The sequence below is a fragment of the Lichenostomus cassidix genome, chromosome 1 (assembly GCF_008360975.1).
Source record: "Lichenostomus cassidix isolate B80296 chromosome 1, HeHo_3.0, whole genome shotgun sequence".
NCBI lineage: Eukaryota > Metazoa > Chordata > Aves > Passeriformes > Meliphagidae > Lichenostomus > Lichenostomus cassidix.
Window position 1 is genome coordinate 63,044,466 of NC_139479.1, and position 18,686 is coordinate 63,063,151.

An 18,686-nucleotide genomic window follows, 5' to 3' on the forward strand; every position below is an offset into this window, starting at 1 on the left:
TCTGGTGCTGAAGGTTGGGCAGATTACCTGCACTGACCCAAGAGAAAATGCAGAGTGACCTTTTTTTATTTGTGGTTTGGAAGCTTGGGGTAAATACTGGCGAGTTGGTGGTTAGAATGTCTTTTGTTCTTTTGCATTAAATGTTTGGTTTGCCTTAAACATAGTCTGTAGGCTCCTGAAGTCCAGTCTTCTCCAGTGCTTTTGGCATGTGCACAAGAACATTTCACAACTGTATGTTTATCAAATTCGCTTATCTTGTGTATGTAATGTTTATTTTAGTTTTCCATCCTATTTTAGGTTAAATGAGTTAGGTTTTACTTCTTCTGTCTTCTAGGCTGATTAGCACTGGGAGTTTCTGTGTAGTTTTCTATAAATTATTCATTTGATGAGTTTTTACATGCCTTCATTTTTTTCTTTGTGTTTCTCTGAGTATGTGATGTATGCATGTAGATACCTGACAGTTCTCTGAAAGCTAATTCATGTGGTGCTGCCACAGAGCTTGCCCTTTGCTTGGGTGTTTCCTCCAGAGAGACATTGCAGGGGTTTGGTTGTGGCCATTCTGTTTCGTCAGCTTTGAGCAACTCTTGTCTTCAAAACAATCTGCAGGAACACCTGGGTGCTCAGTCAGTTTAACCACCTGGGGTTTTTCCAGGAGTCAAGGCTGCCATGCAGACTCTTAGCTGCTATGCTCATCACTTCCCCATGCTCATGTACTGTTGGTACCTAGACTGAACAACTTGGAGGGTCCCTTACATGTTTATGTTGAGTTTCCTGAGTGTTCAGGTTGGGGTGCAGGGTATGCACACACATGGATACATGTGTATACACAAATGTACACATGTGCACACATAGCTGTGCACACATGCAGGTTTCTGCCCAGCAGTCCTAAGCAAGAGGTGTTTGCCAGGTCTCAAGTTCCTCAGTTCGGGCCACCTCAACTCATAGCCAGTCATTTCTGTCAGTTTTTTGGACTTCATTTTAATGGTTCCTCTTTTTATCCATTCTGTTCGGAAGCACTCATAATATTGTTTCTTAGGCAGCTTTAAAAAGTGAAATAGTTTGGGTTCTTAGGAACTCAAAATTAGCAAAAGTATAGATAGGGCTGTGGTTGTGAAGAAGGGAGGGCTTACCTAAGTAAAGTATTCAAATGTAAACAGTCTCAAACACTTTACATCTCTAAGCCCTGTTTCTTTTGTTTTTTCTTTCCCTCAGGAATTCATTTTATCAGAAGATTACAACAAGATGACACTAGTGAAAAGTTACCAGGGTAAGAGCCATGATCTGTGTTAATTGGTTTGTATTGTCATTACTATTAGTTAATGTTCTCTTAAGGAGTGTGAATGGAAAAGTTTCCCTTACAATGATAGATTTTTTTTTAATGAATGTAAATGCTGGTTTTATCAATAGATCTATAATGTGCTTTGTTCTGAGATTACAAGATTGTTTAAAGGGCTGTTTCATGTTCTGTTTTTCCTTTTAAATGTTCCTGTGGATTGTCACAGCAAACTGTCCATGTTTGGGGAATAGTTTTAATTTTCAGTCTTCAGTAATCCAGTGTATCTACTGAAACAATTTTGGAAACCAACCCATCCCTTAAGGCTGAAGCTTTTGGGGTTAGTCTGATTATATTTCAGTAACTGTAAGTTCCAATAACCACAAGATTATCAGTGAATGCCTCTCCTAGTAAAAGGTCAAGAAATGCTATTGCATACCTTTTCTAATTAGAGTCTGGTGTTCACTCTTGTTATGTTTTCAGAAACCTAGCTATTTATCCTTCTCAGACCTCTAAAGGACACTGTTTTGGACAGGTATTCTTATAAAAGTAACAAATAGATGTGACAACTTATTATTATATATTTTTTTGCTGTCAGACTAAGAGGAGGTATGATATTATATGGTATTATATCTTATATACTAAGCATTATGTTTCTGTATAGAAGCCTCTGACATGTTAGCTTGGGATTTCTCACATACATTTTAAAATACATACTTACTCATATATTTTGTGTTTTATACCTTGAAAGATTGAGAGGGTAATTTAAATGTCTGAAAGGAGGCTCTGGGGATCACTTAATAACATTTAGATTTTAAGGTATGAAGAGAATCTTGATTTTTGCAGAGCGTGGCTAACATGTGAGTGTTTATCTTCAGCTGTTTCATGGATGTCTGGTGTGCTGTAAAATTAGTCTAGAATGCATGTATTTTTTCCTAGCTTGTAAAAACTGAAGAAAAATATTCCGTGATGTTAAAACATATGTTTGTGAATCTTAAGTAAAGACTGCTGCAGTCTGACTGTACAGGTGTTAAGTATCCAAATTTGTGGTTGCTCTGCAGTCACCAAAGCTTGATGCAGCTAAGCTCCATATTTAAAGGTTGTTGCACTAAAGAGGGTGAGCTGAGGTCTTCCACATATGCAGAACAACTTATGCATGAGAGCAACTTTCTTGGTGAGCTCTTCAGGGAAAATGCTGAAAATTTTGGAAGAGGAGAATGGATTTCTTGGCAGTATTTCAGAAAAGCCAGTTGGCTGTGACAGCCCAATGAAGGTCTGGGGAACAACTCTCATAAGGAGAGAAAAGGAACAGAGAAAGGAAAGAGGAAAGGGAAAAGGAAAGGAGAAAGGAAAGGGCAGGTTCACCTTTCTCTAGACCAGGTTCTCAAAGCCCCATCCAACCTGGCCTTGAACACTTCCAGAAATGTGGCATCTATAGCTTCTCTGGACAGCTAGTGCCAGTGTCTCACTGCACACACCTGCACATTTGCAGTAAACAGTTCTCTGACAGTGCAAGGCAGGAAAACAAAAAAAAAAAAACCCCAAAGAGATTCCCCACTGTTTTCAGGGCACCAATGACCCGAGGCTGCCTGCTGCTCCACAGCACAGTGCCTCCCATGACCCCCTTCCAAGGAGGTGTACTCCTGGATTCTCCACTCTTCACACCAGGTGTTGGCAGAGGAGTGTAACTCCCCCTCTGCCTGGTCCCTGGGCTTGGCTAGACCCTGCTGGAGGTCTGGAGTGCTGGGGAAACATTGTGAAAGTGAGGTGCTCTGAGTTAGTTACTTTCATGCTCCTCTGGCTACATTTACCTCCAACCAGAACACTGGATCTGGTCTTACTGGGGCCCTCACTGGGTCCAAAGTCCAGCTGGGACGCAGCGAGGAGGAAAGAGCCCCATTTTCACCGTGCTCTCTGCGAGAATATGCAGGGAAGGGCATTGTAGTCCCTTGGGTAGGCATATCAAGATCCGACAGACATGGATCTTCCTCACATGGTCCAGTAGGACTCCCTCCACAGTCTTATCCCTGCAGTGTACCTTCCTCACATGGCCATACTGAGTTTTGGGATTGGCATAAGCAGGTAAAACCCTGGGCAGGAAAAAATATAATTAAAAAGGAAAAGGTGGTTTTGTTGGGTATGGTGGCCTTCTAGTGGTTCATTTGTTAAAAGCCTTACTTCTAAAAAGTTTTGCTTAAAGTTTTCAAGTAAAACCTTTATATTCTTCAAAAGTATTTTAGAGGGAATAAATAATTTTATTTAGCCTACTAAGGGGCTTTAGCTGAGTCATGCTGGCTGGTTTTGTGTGTGCTAGCTTTGTAAATGGTCAGCAGTGCTCTTGACCAGTGACTGGTGGGCTATTGATCATCTTCCGCAACAAAGTATTATTATGAATAGCTGAGGCTGCAGTAGTGGTTAAAGAACATTCAGTGTGTCTTGAAAGGCCATGAATATACTGGTCATATGATCTGCTGGTGACAGAGAATGACAGCACATGGATAGGCTGTGCTTTGGTCATGGCAGGAGTGTGCAGCCAGGTCTGGTAGCATGTGGAGCCTGGCATTGGCAGTGTACGTGGCTGGACGTGCTCTGTGGAGGTTTTGCTGCAACGCTGTGTCCAGAGTTGTGAAATCTTGTTTCTTGAAAGGGATCTGAACGCAGAAATGGGAGATGTGACACAGTATTAGTCAGGTCTCTGGGGTGGGTCTTGTGGCATTGGCCTCCTGCAGGCACTGACTCATTCACTTGCGTAAGGAGAAATAGTGCAAGCATTTGAACAATGCTTTTTGGGGTGCTCTGGGAAATTAATTTTTTTCATTGTCTGTCTGTTTCTCATATCCCCATCCCTTCTTCTTCAGTCACAGCAGCAACTAAAGGTGCAGACAACCTCTGCTCTCTCCCTGGGCAGCTCCTCCAACATTCCTGCAAGACACCCTTCCCTCCCCTCAGCAGCCTTGGCTTTCAGCCCCCTCCAGCCCCTCACAGGCTGGTCCAGCCATATGGCTGTTGCTGCTTCCCATTCTGCATGGCCTTCTCTGCCCTGCTTGTTGCAATTGGACCGTCTTGTCATGCTCCCTCTGGATGAGATAACAGCTCCTGTTCTTAGTGTTTTGTATTATTTCTTTATTTATTTATTTATTTGACACACACTTATTTTGCCTAGCGAGATTTGTAGACCTGCTTCTGCCATATGCTTTGTGCAGCCTGCCCATTTCGAGGGTGTCCCCCTGGCCCTCTGCTTTCAGGCCAGCTCATGTCACACCCTTACTTCTGCTTTCCCCCAAGCACAGCCTCTTTGCTTGTGCTTTTCTTGCTCATGCTAAACTTTTTCTTCTTCCTGGCAATTTTCACCTCGATTTTGGTGTTCACTGATACTTTTTACTGTTGTGACCCCTCAGCACAGCTTCTTGCCTAGCACTGTGTGACCATGCACTGGCTGTGCTTCTCAGACCTTGCCTTTACACACAGCACTGACCCCCCTTTTCCATGTGCTGGCATCCTGGTGTGCACCTCCTGGCTGCAGCTTCTGTTCTCTGGGCACAGCCTTTCCATCCTCTCTCCCACCTGCTCTTTGCACAGTGCTCGCTGCTGCTTCCTCATACAGAAGAGCAGCCACCTTGCTCCCTCCCACCCTCTACAGGTCCTGTGGATGTGTGCCCTTCTCCTCTCTGCTGCTTCTCTCCCTTCTGTGCAGCATCTTTCCCAACAAATTGCTCCTTTCTCATTCTGGCTTACACAGATCTGCTCTTGCCTGGTGCTTGTTGAGAGTTTTCCTGTGCTGTGATCACATCCACCCTCCATCCCCCCATCTCCATCCTGCTGTTGTTGCAAATGAGCAGCTTTGAAATTGTTTGCTCCACATTTTTCCTGCATACAAATGGGGATCAAATCTTCAACAGATGAAGGTGAAGCTTTTTGTTTGCTGCTTCAAGATGCTGAACCTGTGTTAATCCTAGGGCTCAGACCTCTTCCTTGCTCTGCTATCAGCTTCCAGCCTTCTGATATTTTGCTTCTTTAAGCCTTAAGTGAGTCAAATTCCCTCTTTATGACAAGTGACATTCTATTTGCATTTGTCTTCTCTTTGCTCCTTTACTTAGATGATCTGCACTGTGCACTTTCACTTGTTTCAGGTATCTCTGCCACCAGTGTGTTTGTGGTGGCACCAGCTAATATGTGCATGTGGACAACAGAGTGCTGAATTGAAAGTTCTTTTTGGGGAGAGAGGCTAAGCAAAGCTATCATGTACACTCCATCCACCTCTTGACAAGTACACTTTTTTAATGTCTACTCTTTACTTGCCAGGAAGAGCTGCCTCAGTATCCACAGGCAGCACTTCTACCAAAAATTTGAAGTTTCAGGATGTAGGAGGCGATTTAGGAAAGTTGGGTGGCCAGCCATCCTCACAACCAATTCACACCATAAGAAGCTGTGACTAGCAGTAGCATTTGCCATGCACTGAGAAAACATTCCTGGACAGGGAGTAGTCTGATCTCAGACAGCTTAGCACATCCTATGGAAGTGCATGGCTGTGGCTGCAGCATTGATGGTTCACACAAGCTCCTGGGATATGAAAGTGAGTCCATGAGGTGCTTGTGGCAGCAGTCATGTCTCTCTCTAAGCACAGCATTCCATGGGCTACTGCAGGTGTTCCCAGAGAGACCAACAGGTGGGTAAAGATAAGTATGAGCCACCCAGGGGGTCACTGAATTTCTTCCCAGAGAAAGCAAGGGTGGAGAGGAGATAGGATCTATTTGAAAGAGTTCAAGTGACTCCTGGATGGTCCCCATCTCTTTATCTGGAATGTAAAAGTGTGTGGAAATGACAGCCAAAATCTGAGCTCTTCTATGGTCAAGGGTGAAAACATCTGGGCACAGTTCACTCCTGACACTGTAAACTGATCTAGCTGCCAATCACAGTTATGGCAGGTTGTGTCAATACATCTATTGACTTTGCTGCTCAGGGAATCTCAGTCTAAAAAAGCAGTGTATAGCAGGGCAGGTGTTGGCTTGTGGAAGCCTCCTCTTTGCTACAAATAATTTCCCCTCATAGGGTTTGGACATAACTCTCATCTGTGCTATGTATTTGTATAGGGCAGACAGCAATATTCCCATACGGTTCTGAGGAGTTTCTTTGCCTTTCAAATGGAGGCTTGGGGCTGGTGTTTAAGCTTCCAAACATATTCAATCTCTTTTTGTCAGCTTTTACACAAACAAGTACAAGTAGCCAGTTTTGTGCGACATATGTTGTTGGGTCTTATAACAATAATAAACCAGTAGGGCTCTAGATTGAGGAGTGTGGCATTCACAATTAAGTTACAGCTGGGAATAGTTCTGTATGTCTTTCAGCCACTTGTTTTATTAGAATATCAGCTTCATCAGCACTTCATGACCAACCCCACTGGTCATTCATACAAAAAACTGTCTGTACAAGTATGTGTTCCCTTGTTTTAATAAAAAGCTTTTGATAGCTTTAGTTTGGTAGCAATAGAAATTTATTCCTTCAGCTGTTTTATTCATCTACCACAGCTGTGATATTTTTCTTCTTTTTAAATTTGATTCCAGTAACCTTTAATGCTGAAACTTCGTTTTGGTGCTGTGTTGTGCCTGTGCTGTAACTCATCGTTCTGCTGGGGTACCATAGTCCAGGTTCACCAGAACTTCCCAGGGAGAGGAGCAGCAGTGTAGGTATCTTCACTGCTGTCAAAAAAACAGCTCAAAAGAGGTTTAAATGGAGCCCCAATTCCATTCCACAGTGGCAGATTTGTTAGTGATGATGCAATGATGGAAGAAAGATTTGTGCTGCTGTAGAAGATAAATGACTGCAGCAGGCGTGGAAGGAATTAAGTCTTGCTTCCACTCTTTCTCATGCCAACACTGAACATGCAGAGCAGGGACCTTACAAGGTTGCATGGAAACTGATGTCAACAGGATTATTAAACACCAGCCGCTTCTGTAGGGAAGTGTGAGTGGAGGAGTTGGGTGCAGTTGATATTTGCAATGGTTGTCTGCCCCCATGTTCTTCTCTGCAATGTGATTATATGTCTGTCTGCTTAACTTTCAGCTCATCAAAGCAGGGTCATCATGATTCTGTTTGTGCTGGAGATGGAGTGGGTGCTGAGCACCGGACAAGACAAACACTTCACGTGGCACTGTTCGGAGAGTGGCCAGCGGCTCGGCGGGTACCGCACCAGCGCAGGCGCCTGCGGCCTGCAGTATCCTTTGCTGAGCTCCCAGTTTTATTTCTGCTCTTTGGCACTCAAACAGCCCTTTTAGTTTATTTGTCTAGCTGTCCTCCAAATTTTGTGTCCTGTATGGATTTAGTGCTTTGTGAGAGAAACTGTTATTTAAAGCCAATTTAAAAAACTGTCAGTTCTCCTTGCTTTGTCTCCTTAATGCGTTGTGGCATATTTAGGTCTAAGCATTTTTAGGCACCACAATGGGCGATCTGCAACCTATTGTGGTCTGCTATTGTAATAAATATGGATAGGGCCTTCATTTAAACACACAGTGCATGCTTTCTTCAGAGAATTAATGGTAGCAAAAGTAGGTTGGTGATCAGGTCAGAGTGCCTATGCGTATGCATGGTAAAAATTAAATGACTTTAATATAAAATAATGAGCACTTGTCCTTCACTCTGGAACTGCTCATTATGTATTGGGAATTTGGGTTAACTGAAGAGTAAATGACTCCAGAAATGGCACTCAAGTGGCTTATTCACCTAGAGCTGGCCCAGCTGCCTGACAATAAAAGAAATATTAATTCAACTTTATTGCAAATGAAAAGGGAAGTGAAAAAGTATGAGCTCTTAGGCTGAAAACAGAGGCTAGCATAAACAGAGTTTTTAATGCCCTGGAGTGTATGTGGTATAGATGGTACATGTTTTGCTAGTTCATGAGAAGTGATACTGATTCAAAATTGTTTTTTTGAATATGGACTTACTTTATATTATCTGGTAATTCAGCCAATATAAATGGCAGAAAGACTGAATTTAATTTTTAATTCAATGATAAATATTTTTGAAAGCATGATGCAAGAATTTGCCCTGTGTTTCCAAAACCTCTCTAGAGAACAACCAGTTTTGACTGATTAAAACTTTTGGAGGACAATTTAATTTGCGTCATCTGATTATGATGTGGAGGGCAGTGGAAGCAGTAGAAGGAAGAATCACTGGCAAATACTGCAAAAATATTTGGCACAACCAGGAAATGGTTTGGGGTTTTTTATTCTCCAATGTCCTGTTTGCTTAAAACCAGTGCTCCTTAAATAGCAATGCTCTTATGGAATGCTGAAAAGTTACTCTTTAAACATCCAGTGTGGATTCTGAATGTGTAATTAAATTGGATGAAGAGGTCAGAATCTGTCCAGTTAGGTGATTCCAGTAGGTGGTTGAATGGCCAATCAAACCAGAATGGGTTAAGGAGAAGTAAAACATAATCTTAAAACCACTTTCCCCCCCCACTCCTTTCTTCTTCCTGTCTGGGCTCAATTTTGCTCCCAATTTGCTCTGCCTCCTGGGGGTTGCCGCTGGTATATTGCATGTTGTCTCTGCTGGTCTTTCTTCCTCATGGGGAGAACTCCTCACACTTCCCCTATTCCAGCGTGGGTTGCCTCCTTGGGGTGCAGCCCTTTAGGAGCAGACTGCCCCAGCATGGGTTCCCACCAGGTCACAAGTCCTACCACCAAACCTGCTCCGGCATGGACTCCTGTCCTGCCAGAAACCTGCTCCAGTGTGGGCTTCCAATGGGGTCCCAGTTTCCTTCAGGTATCCACCTCCTTCCCTGTGGGGCTCCTCTGTGGGCTGCAGGTGGATACCTGGTCCACTGTGGACCTTGGAGGGCTGCAGGGGGACAACCTGCCTCACCATGGTCTGCACCATGGCTGCAAGGCAATCTCAGCTCCAGCAACTGGAGCACCTTCTCTCTCCTTCTTCACTGACCTTGGCGTCTGCAGTTCTCTCACATAGTCTCACTCTTTTGCCAGGTGAAGCTGCTAGGGTGGTTTTGCCCCTCTTATTAACTCTGCTATCCCAGAGGTGCTGCCACTGTTTCTGCTGGGCTCAGCCCATTGTGGGGTCTGTCTTGGAGCCGGTTGTCATTGGCTCTGTTGGACATGGGGGAAACTTCTGGTAGCTTCTCAAAGAAACCACCCCATATACCCCCCACTACCAAAGCCTTGCCACACAAACCAAATACAAGCAGAAAAGTAGTAATAGGTATTTTCTATAAATTTGGAAAGGGAGCGAGTGTATACCATCCAACCCTTGCACCTAAGTTACAGAGCCTGAGGAGACAACTCCTATGTTCATGGAGAAGGGCTACTTCAATGGTGTTTCCTAACCAACTAGTTCAAAACCACGAATTGTGTCCTCTGGAATAGTCTTGCTTTTTCTTACTCGGGGATAGTGTAAGTATGAGCAGGTATGAGCATTATTAATATGAACAGGTGCCTGAAAGTACACTCTGAATACCTCCTTGAGACTGGAGCACTATTCACAAGATTGCAGTGTACTCATGTTAAAAGAATTATCAAGTCATGAAAGGAATGCAAAGCTGGTGTAAATAATGTTTTCCTCAGCATTCATCCTCCAGATTTGATGTGGAAACCCGGCATGTGTTTGTTGGTGACCATTCTGGGCAAGTGACCATACTCAAACTAGAGCAAGAGTCCTGCAGCCTTGTTACCACATTTAAGGGACACACAGGTAAGGCCTCAGGAGGAGACACAATCTGGTTCATCATCTGTGCTCAGCATCATGGTGATTTGGCTGTCCTGTGATACACTGGGATGGCTTGTGTAAGTGTATAGCATGGAAGGGACATAGACCTTAAACTGTCCCAGCAGTTCAGGGAAAAACAAGAGTGATCAGAGCTCTGCGCAGGACACATCTATGACAGAAAATGCCACAATCAATAGCTGCTAATTAAGGCAAAGTGAGACTCAAACAAGATGTGCTAGTTCTGGGAGAGAGAAAAGATGCTGCTAAAGGCAAGATCTGTATTGGTAGAGACTTTATCCCAAGTGGAATAGGCACAACGTGGAGGCACTAAATGCTTGTTTCACTGCTGAGACACTTGTGCCCCATCACCCTTGAAAAGAGCAACCCTGGATATGAGCCTATCATCTAACAGAAGAAATGTTGTCATTCCTCAGCATTTTTTCCTCATATCCCTCCTCTCTAAGTGCTAATAGCTCAAGGTAGCACAAGGTAAGATCCCTGTACTAGGATACTGAGAAGATGCCCATAGCATTCCACACTTGCTTCTCTTTTAATCTTCTGGAAATGATGGATATGGAAAGTTTTGTAGCTCCCACTGTGACTGTTCTTCTACCACACTTTACTGCTCAGTGGATTCACCCATTCAAGTGGTAGTAGAGCCCTCTGCCCACAAAGAGCAGGATGAGGTTTCAGTAGTTTTTCTAGACTTCTTCCACTGAAAGGCACATGGTTGCATAGTCTTTGTGAAAGAGATCTGCATTTTAATCACTCCATATTTTTTGTTGTATCTTTTTATTTAGCTGCCTTCCAATCTTCCACTTTCTGTAATAAAATGACTGTTGCGTGTGCTCCTATTGCAGGTGGTGTCACTGCTCTCTGTTGGGACCCAATACAGCGAGTTTTATTCTCAGGCAGTTCTGATCATTCCATTATAATGTGGGATATTGGAGGAAGAAAAGGAACAGCGATCGAGCTGCAAGGACATAAGTACGTTCAAAGCCTTTCCTCCTGCTTTTATGGGAGAAAAGCTAAGGCAGAAGCCTCATCTGGAAACAAACAGCCCAAAGGTTACAGTCTTCACAAGCCTCAAGCTTGTATGTGTGACTCCCTGTGGTCCGTATACAACAGGAATAATTTGCTTATAGTAAGTTTTCCAGTGTTGGGCCCACAGGCTGTTTTAAGAGTCTGCAGAGGGTGGTGAAGGTAAGTACATCTGTAGTCCTGAACATGTTATGCTAGAGCCTGTGCCCTTGTTGGAAAGAGGAGGCTCTTCAAAGAAGAGGAGCCACAGGGAAATTATCGGATTTTAGGTGTCAAGGTCTTTCCTTCCCCTAGAGGGAGCATCGGGCTTGGACAATTAGTCCCTTTTTCCTCCACACTCTTTCCACACCGCTTTATCTACAGCCTGAATTCTAAGTAATGTGCTTTAGTCTTTAACTGTAGGAGCCTTCGCAGCTCCTCAGTGCAAAGAGGCATCATCTTTGCAAGTACATTTTCATAGCCATAGATATCTCTGAAGATGGGTAAGCCCTTGCTGGGCACTGATTATACATTGGAATGGCTCTAGTGGCAGTGACTCCTAACCTTTTAACACTGCCAATGCAACCAGTTGGTTTCAGAGTATATATTTGGGACTTGCATGCCAGGCTCAGGTCTGGAGAGACAAAATCCCATGGTGGTTTTGGGCTAACAGTTTCTTACATATTCATGCATTTCTTTTGAGTGATGCTGCACTCTGCTGAGTGATTGGGATGCCTCTGGGATTTCAGAGCACTGCAGAGCTCTACCTGAAATTCCCAGCTCACCCTCATACCCTACCAGTGGTGCTTGCTAATGCATCACTGCTTGATTTATTGCTGTGGAAATTAATTCTAATATGAAGTTAGCCTCTGGATCTTAATCTGTGTCATGGCTGTCAGCTGGAACTGTACAAGACAGAGTCCTACGAATCCTGAGGGTGTCAGCATACAGGCACTGTGAAGGGTGGCAGTGTTGTCCCAAACTCTCCAGGGAATGCATTCCCCTCTGCAGGTGCTGCCACAGGCACAAATAAATGTGTTAGCATGAAAATCTTTTAGGCAGATGAGACCAGTGGTGGTAGCAAACCAAATAAGGTGGATGATTTCCAGTCACAGTATGTTCAGTTACTGTGTCTTCACAACCTTATTTTTTTCCATAACTGTGTTGTATGGTCTTTGTTTCCCAGGCTGTAAATAGCCTGAGATGAGGCAGGAATTTCTTTCTTTTATGAAGGACTGAGCCCATGTCCCTTGCTATATTTTCATTAAAAGAAGAAACAGAAACACCTAAATTTTCCACCTTACTGTGAGAAGGCTTAAGAACAATTTAGTGATTCCTATATTAATTTTGAAACTGTATGCTTATTAGTGTCAAAAGAAAATCCTCAGTAGTTTCTCAGTGATTCATTTCTATATGTTGCAGAGATTTATAAAATTGTTACTGACTGTGTGACAAGAAGGTACCTTACTGGGGCTGCATTTATGCATTCAGATGTGCCTTCAAAAGCTGCAACCCTGTTGAGGCTTTATAGTGCAGCTGGGACCTTCTACCCCAGCAGAAGCAAAAACAGTTATCAGAACAGGTCTTTGCTTTTTTGGACACTGCCCAGATGAGCAACACTCTCATTCTGGTCCCAGCCTGACAGCAAAGACTGATTTGCATCTGATGCATGCCATGTGCAGTGAGTTGGGGAGGGAAACATATGGGCAAACAAATGGTTTGTACTGCCTTATTGATATTCTGTGCTCACTTGTGCAGTAGCCATAGGTGGTGGATTGCTAACTGTCTTGTTTCTTTTTCAGTGATAAAGTTCAGTCTCTGTCCTATGCTCACCACACTCGGCAGCTCATCTCCTGTGGTGCAGATGGGGGAATTGTCGTCTGGAACATGGATGTTGAGAGGCAGGAGGTAAATGCTTAATTCTTGTCAGTTTGGTCTGAAGCAGTCCTGGGAAGAAGAGACCTTTCTAAAATGTGCAGCTTTCAACCTAAACAAGATCATTCCGAGCTTTAAAAATGTTTCTGGACATATTCCAGGTTTTGTACAGCAATTATGCCATGTCTTTGATAATATGGTACAGGGGAAATTGTCTGGCAGAAAATTTGTGTTAAATATGCTGCTAAATGGCTCTTGCTCTTTACATTACTGCTCTGAAAGATATCCTGGAAGGAGAATATTGAGATCCTCTGCTGTGTTTTTCAGCACATCAGGAGAAATATTACCACAGATGTAAATAGATTGACTGATTGATTCATATTGGTTTTAAAAAAAAATAAAACAAGAAAGCTCTTGGTCATCTCTGGAAAAATGCAACCCACCATTTTTTCCCCTGTTCTTCATAAGACATAATTTAACTAGGACTTCAATCTCACCTGCTCCTCAGTCTTGCTTCCCTCTGATGTAACCACATAGAAATGGGGTAAATTATGGCTTTGCTCCAGACAGTAAGATTTCACCCACATATTCCTAATTGGTTTTGTGCTTCATGGCAAATGAATGTGAGTGGGTGAAAAAACGTTCCCCAGGTCTTTGGCACTGTGGGAGCAGCCCCCACTTGGCAGTTTCTGAATCCTGACTCAGAGAGGGGAATTGAGCTCTGTCCTGGCTGAGTCAGGCACCAGCCCTGCTCAGAAGCCTGGCAAATCCTGGTGCTGTGAGTCACAGCAAACCTCTGCCCTCTTCCTGCAGAGGCTGTGAAGACATCCCAAGTCCCTGCAGTGGGTAGGTCTGAGCAAGGCTTCTGGCAGCATGGGCTTTCACCATCTTTGCTGGTTCTCAGGAGTTGTGGCCTCCCTGGATTGAGTTTGTCTCCCTTGAGGAAGGAGAAAAGCTAAGTGGAAAACTTTATTTAAAAAACTACTGAAGTAGGCATAGGCAGAAACCAAACTCCCTTTTTAATGTGAATTAGCATTGCAATTGACTCTCTTTAATTGCTAGTCCGGGGCCAAAGTATGTCATCAGCTCCTAATGTGAAACGAAGCAGAGTGGTTTCCTCCTTCCCAACAGACATTTCCTTTTTGCTGCAACTCGAACATCCAGAAATGATAACATTTATTTATTTGCTGCCTTCAGAAGGCTACAGTGAGGGTTAAGACTGGCTTGTCACAAAATAGGCAGCAATGCTATGAGAAGGCTGGTTTAAAAAATAGAGGAGAAATATTATTAGCTAAATAAAGGCCAAGCAGCAGCTGCTAATGGTACACAGCTCTCTCAGACTATGGCTATGTGGGTTTGTTATCAGCATCACAATAGGGTGTTGTTGGTGCTAAACCACCCCAAAAATATGAATCTTTGAAATTTTAGTAACAAACCTTGGTTTTGGTCCTAGATCACTTTCTTTTGGATTTTGGCTTTCATATCTCTGTCCTTATTTAAGGATTTTCTCCGTGTGATGTGTGGTCAGTACTCATTTTGTTGCTATCAGACTTTTCCACATCACTGAGATTGCATCAGAGTCGGTTAAGCCATTTTAGCCCTTGATTCTTTATTTTCAACTCAATTTTTAAAAAGCTGTAAGAAGACATCTGAAGGATGCTGTATGCTATGTTTCTGTTTGACTACAAAGTGGTTACTTGTCACAAGCAAAATGTCTTCTTCATCCATAGTGTTCATATGCTTAAGAGATGGAAAATTATACACAGAGATGTAAATTTGTAGGCATTAAAAAGAAAGATTATTGTGGATAGAAAAGACAAGGATTTTCCCCAGTAGAACGAACTGCCTTCAGAATTACCGGCAGAAGAATATGAAGCAGGTGGTTGCTTTATTGCTGGGGGTCAAAGCTGTCCTGGGAGCTGAGGGTCTCCATTCACCCTTAACTTATCTTTGCCTGGCTTTTCTATTGGTTTTAGTTCTTAATCTCAGCTCTGTTTCTTGTCATTCTAATTTGCAGTGTGTGAGAAACCAGTGGCTCTGATAAGATAACTGCAGTTTGCTAATAGCACTTCCTCACAAAGTATTAAACAATATTTAGTGTTTATTTAACCTCTTGGGTTGATGAGGGAAAAGAGCTTGGGTTTGGTTTGCATCTTGGGCTTGTTCAGATGAATCTCATCTTTTTCATTCCTGTGTGTGATTTGTAGCACAGGCACCTCTGACTGCAGGAGCTCCTCTTAGGGTATTAAAAAAAGAAAGAATACGAAAAACCACATCAGCATTTCCCATAACCTCCCTTTCCCTTCAGATGAGTTGCTTGGCTATTGGAAATAGTAATTGACCCCAGCTCCCACCAGAGGCAATAGCAGATGGTAAATGCTGTCCAGACAGGACAGAACAAAATATTTTTGTATGTTTAATTCCAGAATTGAGTTGTTTCTGTGGTCTTATTATCAAACTCTTCTTCATGACTTGGGTGAGAACTGTTCTTCCCATTTCCTTCAAAGCTCAAAGCTAAGCCAAAAAAGACATCCCAGGGAACAAATATCATCTTGTCATCATCAACAGTCAAAATTACATCCTGTGAAAATAGAGCTATTAAATCAAGCTTAGCAGGCCATATTGCCATACCACAACACATATTTTTTTGTCCTGCCTCTAGGCTCCATTGGAAATTTTTCTGCTTGTTCCTCACTTCTATTTGATGTTCTATTTGGTGTTCTATTTATGTGTGTGTTGCAGACCCCGGAGTGGCTGGATAGTGACTCCTGTCAAAAATGTGACCAGCCTTTCTTCTGGAACTTCAAGCAAATGTGGGATAGTAAGAAAATAGGCCTCAGGCAGGTTTGTATGTGTCCCTTGGTGTGTTAACATGGTGCGATTAGGCTTTTCTCTCATAATAGAGTGTGGTAACCTTTTCCTCTCTCAAGCTTTCAGAACTTGCACTTCGTTGTTCTACTAAGTGCTCGGGGACGGGACAGTGGGTTCCCCTCTGAGGCTTGATTTTGTTGTTGAAAGGAACACACTGGGTTTTTCCCAATCAACCCCAATAGCAAATGCATGTAATAGGCCTTGGGCTGTGTAGATTGTCTGGGGCCTTCCATGACTTTATCCATGTGGGACTTTGCCCATTGTTAGTCAAATACATTATAGAAAGAAATTTACAGCTGATTTTTGGAGATTATGCTGGAACAAAAGCTATTTTTAATGAGATTGGATAAATATCTGTAACTGCTCAAGCTATATTGGAAAAGGCTTACTGGTCTGCTTGAAACATGCTGCTGTGTTTTCCTGCCTATCAGGAGAGGGCTGCAGACTGCAGACTTTTACTAAAGGCATGTAAAAGTGCTCCATGTTCTCATGGAACTTGAGAAATGAGGTGTCTGGGGCAGAGCTGAGCTGCATCGTGTCTTGCTAGAGTGAGGTGGTAGAGCCAGTGGACCTGAGCAGGGACCTGATCTGGGTTTGTGGCCTGAGATATTCTTCTGCACGTTTTCTCCTACAGCATCACTGCCGGAAATGTGGGAAAGCCGTGTGTGGGAAATGCAGCTCCAAGCGCTCCTCCATCCCACTGATGGGGTTCGAGTTTGAAGTGAGGGTCTGCGACAGCTGCCACGAATCCATAACAGATGAGGAGTAAGTGTGGACACTGAGCTGGCTTGCAGTGAAATGGGGCAAAACTCCTGCATCTGGAGGGGTCTGGGCAGATGCATGGCTCCAGGAGGGAGCAGCCTGGCATGGTGGTCCCTGCGCTTTCTCAGCAGGATAAGGAGGATATCAAGAGAGGAGAGATAGAGAGCCCCCCAAGCCCTGTTTGTTTCATGCCAGAAAGGTCTCAAAGTGCAGTTTACAGAGTGGGTGCTGAATTAGTGGCTTACAGTAGCCATCAAGTACTTATTTCCTCTATAGAGAACATTTGGAGGGGAAATCCTGCAGTTACAATTCTTGCTGATTTTTGGATTTCTTTCTTCAGGCGGGCGCCTACAGCTACTTTCCATGACAGTAAGCACAACATTGTTCATGTACACTTTGATGCCACCAGGGGATGGCTGCTGACCTCAGGGACAGACAAAGTTATTAAGGTAGGAGTGAGGAATGCTCTAGCTCCTGTATTTCATTTTCCTTCCCCATCCCATGTGGCTGCAGGGACATCATTCCTGCCTTCTTCCACCCAGAAACTTCTCACTGATGGATTTCTGCCCAATAGGAACCAAGGAGGTCTTAATCTATGAAGGGGCTGAAGGGTCTGGGACAAGTGCTCACTGTAGCTTTCCCTTGAGGAAGACCAACTGTTTTTCAACATGCCAAATCTCAGTGTGGCTAGATAAAGAAATAGATAAAATAATGACTAATTTATAACAGCTTGAGTAATGTAAAAAGACAAAACCCTCACAATGTGTTATGACTGTGCTGATCGTTGAAGTTAGTAATGTGGTGGGAGGTTTTTTGTTTCTTTTAAGGCCAGCTATGAACATGGCTGATACAGGTGAAATATAGTGACATATGGAATGTCATTTGGTCCACCTCCACCACTCTGACATAAGAGCTGGAAAATGAAATCAAACTTCAGACTTGTTGCATCCACCTCTAACCACGTAGCCCCTCTTAATTAAAGAAAAAAGGTGCAAATTATTTGAAGACTCTATTTTTACTGTATTTTATTGTCTTTTACCATTATTCACTATGTTGTTATATTTTATTGTATTTAACAGTTGTGGGATATGACACCAGTAGTGTCTTGATCTTACATCAGTGGAACTTGAAAGGTGATATTTACAGAAGAAATGGATTTCCTAACCCTAATTATACTGCAGAAGATAGATAACACTGGGCGCATACAGCAGATGAGAAAGGAACTAATGTGTTTACAACAACTTTATGTCCTCTGCTTGATCCAGGCTGAACATTTGCACGAAGACTCTTTCCACTTCTCAAAATATACAAGAAGGTATTTTTTTAAACTAACGGTTTGTACGATCTGACTTCGGTTGTCTTGCGTTTATTTGGAAAAATCTGTGTGCAGTGCAATTTTTAGTTTTTATATTTCACTATGTCAAGATACTTGCTGCTTTGTACAGAGAGTTCTTGGGTTTTGTCTTCCTCTGTGAGTTTTCAGTGTCAACAGACTGTGTAAGGCAATCGGTTCTCCCTGCAGCCAGTGCCTGTTGGTTTGGGATATTTCTGCTGACCATGCTCTCTCCAGAGGAGGAACTCCAGGCACGGTCTCTGGGTGCATCACCGAGGAGCTGATGGACTATTGCAATTCCTAAAAGGGCTCTACCATCTACTTGTCCTAGTGGGCATCATCCAGAGAGCATTCATTGGTCCTGCCTCTTCCTTTGCTGCACAAGTCACGGAACCAGGGGTCAGGTTACTCAGCAACTGATTTCTACAGAAAACTGAAATAGTTTTCCAGTTCAGAGCATTACAAGGAGCACACAGACTTGTTTGATGAGACAGACAGGCTGATTCAAATGAAATTATTGGCAACAGGAACTTTTAGGAGTGTGTGCATGGAGGGGGGCAGATCTAAAACTGGTCTAGATCTGAAAAGTCTGGTTTATCTCTACCTCTACCTCTACCTTGCACAGCAACATTTCAGCATTTATACCTGTCTGTGCTGTTGAAGAAGAATTTTGTTTTTCCTGTTTTCCATATGGTTGGTCATATTTATTTTTTAAAAGGCTAATGGTTTTTATTAATTTCCTCTATAGACCCAAAAGTGATATTGCTGAATGATGCCCAATGTCTTGTTGTCATACTTTACAGTTTCTCTTAAAAATAAACAGTATTTAAAAACCTG

General features: G+C 43.1%; 1 protein-coding gene across 1 annotated transcript in view; it reads left to right on the plus strand.

Annotated features, from left to right (window-relative positions):
• WDFY2 (WD repeat and FYVE domain containing 2) overlaps positions 1-18,686 on the plus strand; it is a 61,814-nt gene extending 43,128 nt beyond the window's left edge. The window contains exons 4-12 of the mRNA XM_085060586.1: positions 1,213-1,267; positions 7,334-7,484; positions 9,861-9,973; positions 10,849-10,975; positions 12,811-12,916; positions 15,626-15,727; positions 16,389-16,519; positions 16,857-16,965; positions 17,596-18,686. Of these exons, the coding sequence (XP_084916712.1) occupies positions 1,213-1,267; positions 7,334-7,484; positions 9,861-9,973; positions 10,849-10,975; positions 12,811-12,916; positions 15,626-15,727; positions 16,389-16,519; positions 16,857-16,965; positions 17,596-17,625 (924 nt within the window). The 3' untranslated portion in view covers positions 17,626-18,686. The remainder of the gene's footprint in view (positions 1-1,212; positions 1,268-7,333; positions 7,485-9,860; positions 9,974-10,848; positions 10,976-12,810; positions 12,917-15,625; positions 15,728-16,388; positions 16,520-16,856; positions 16,966-17,595) is intronic.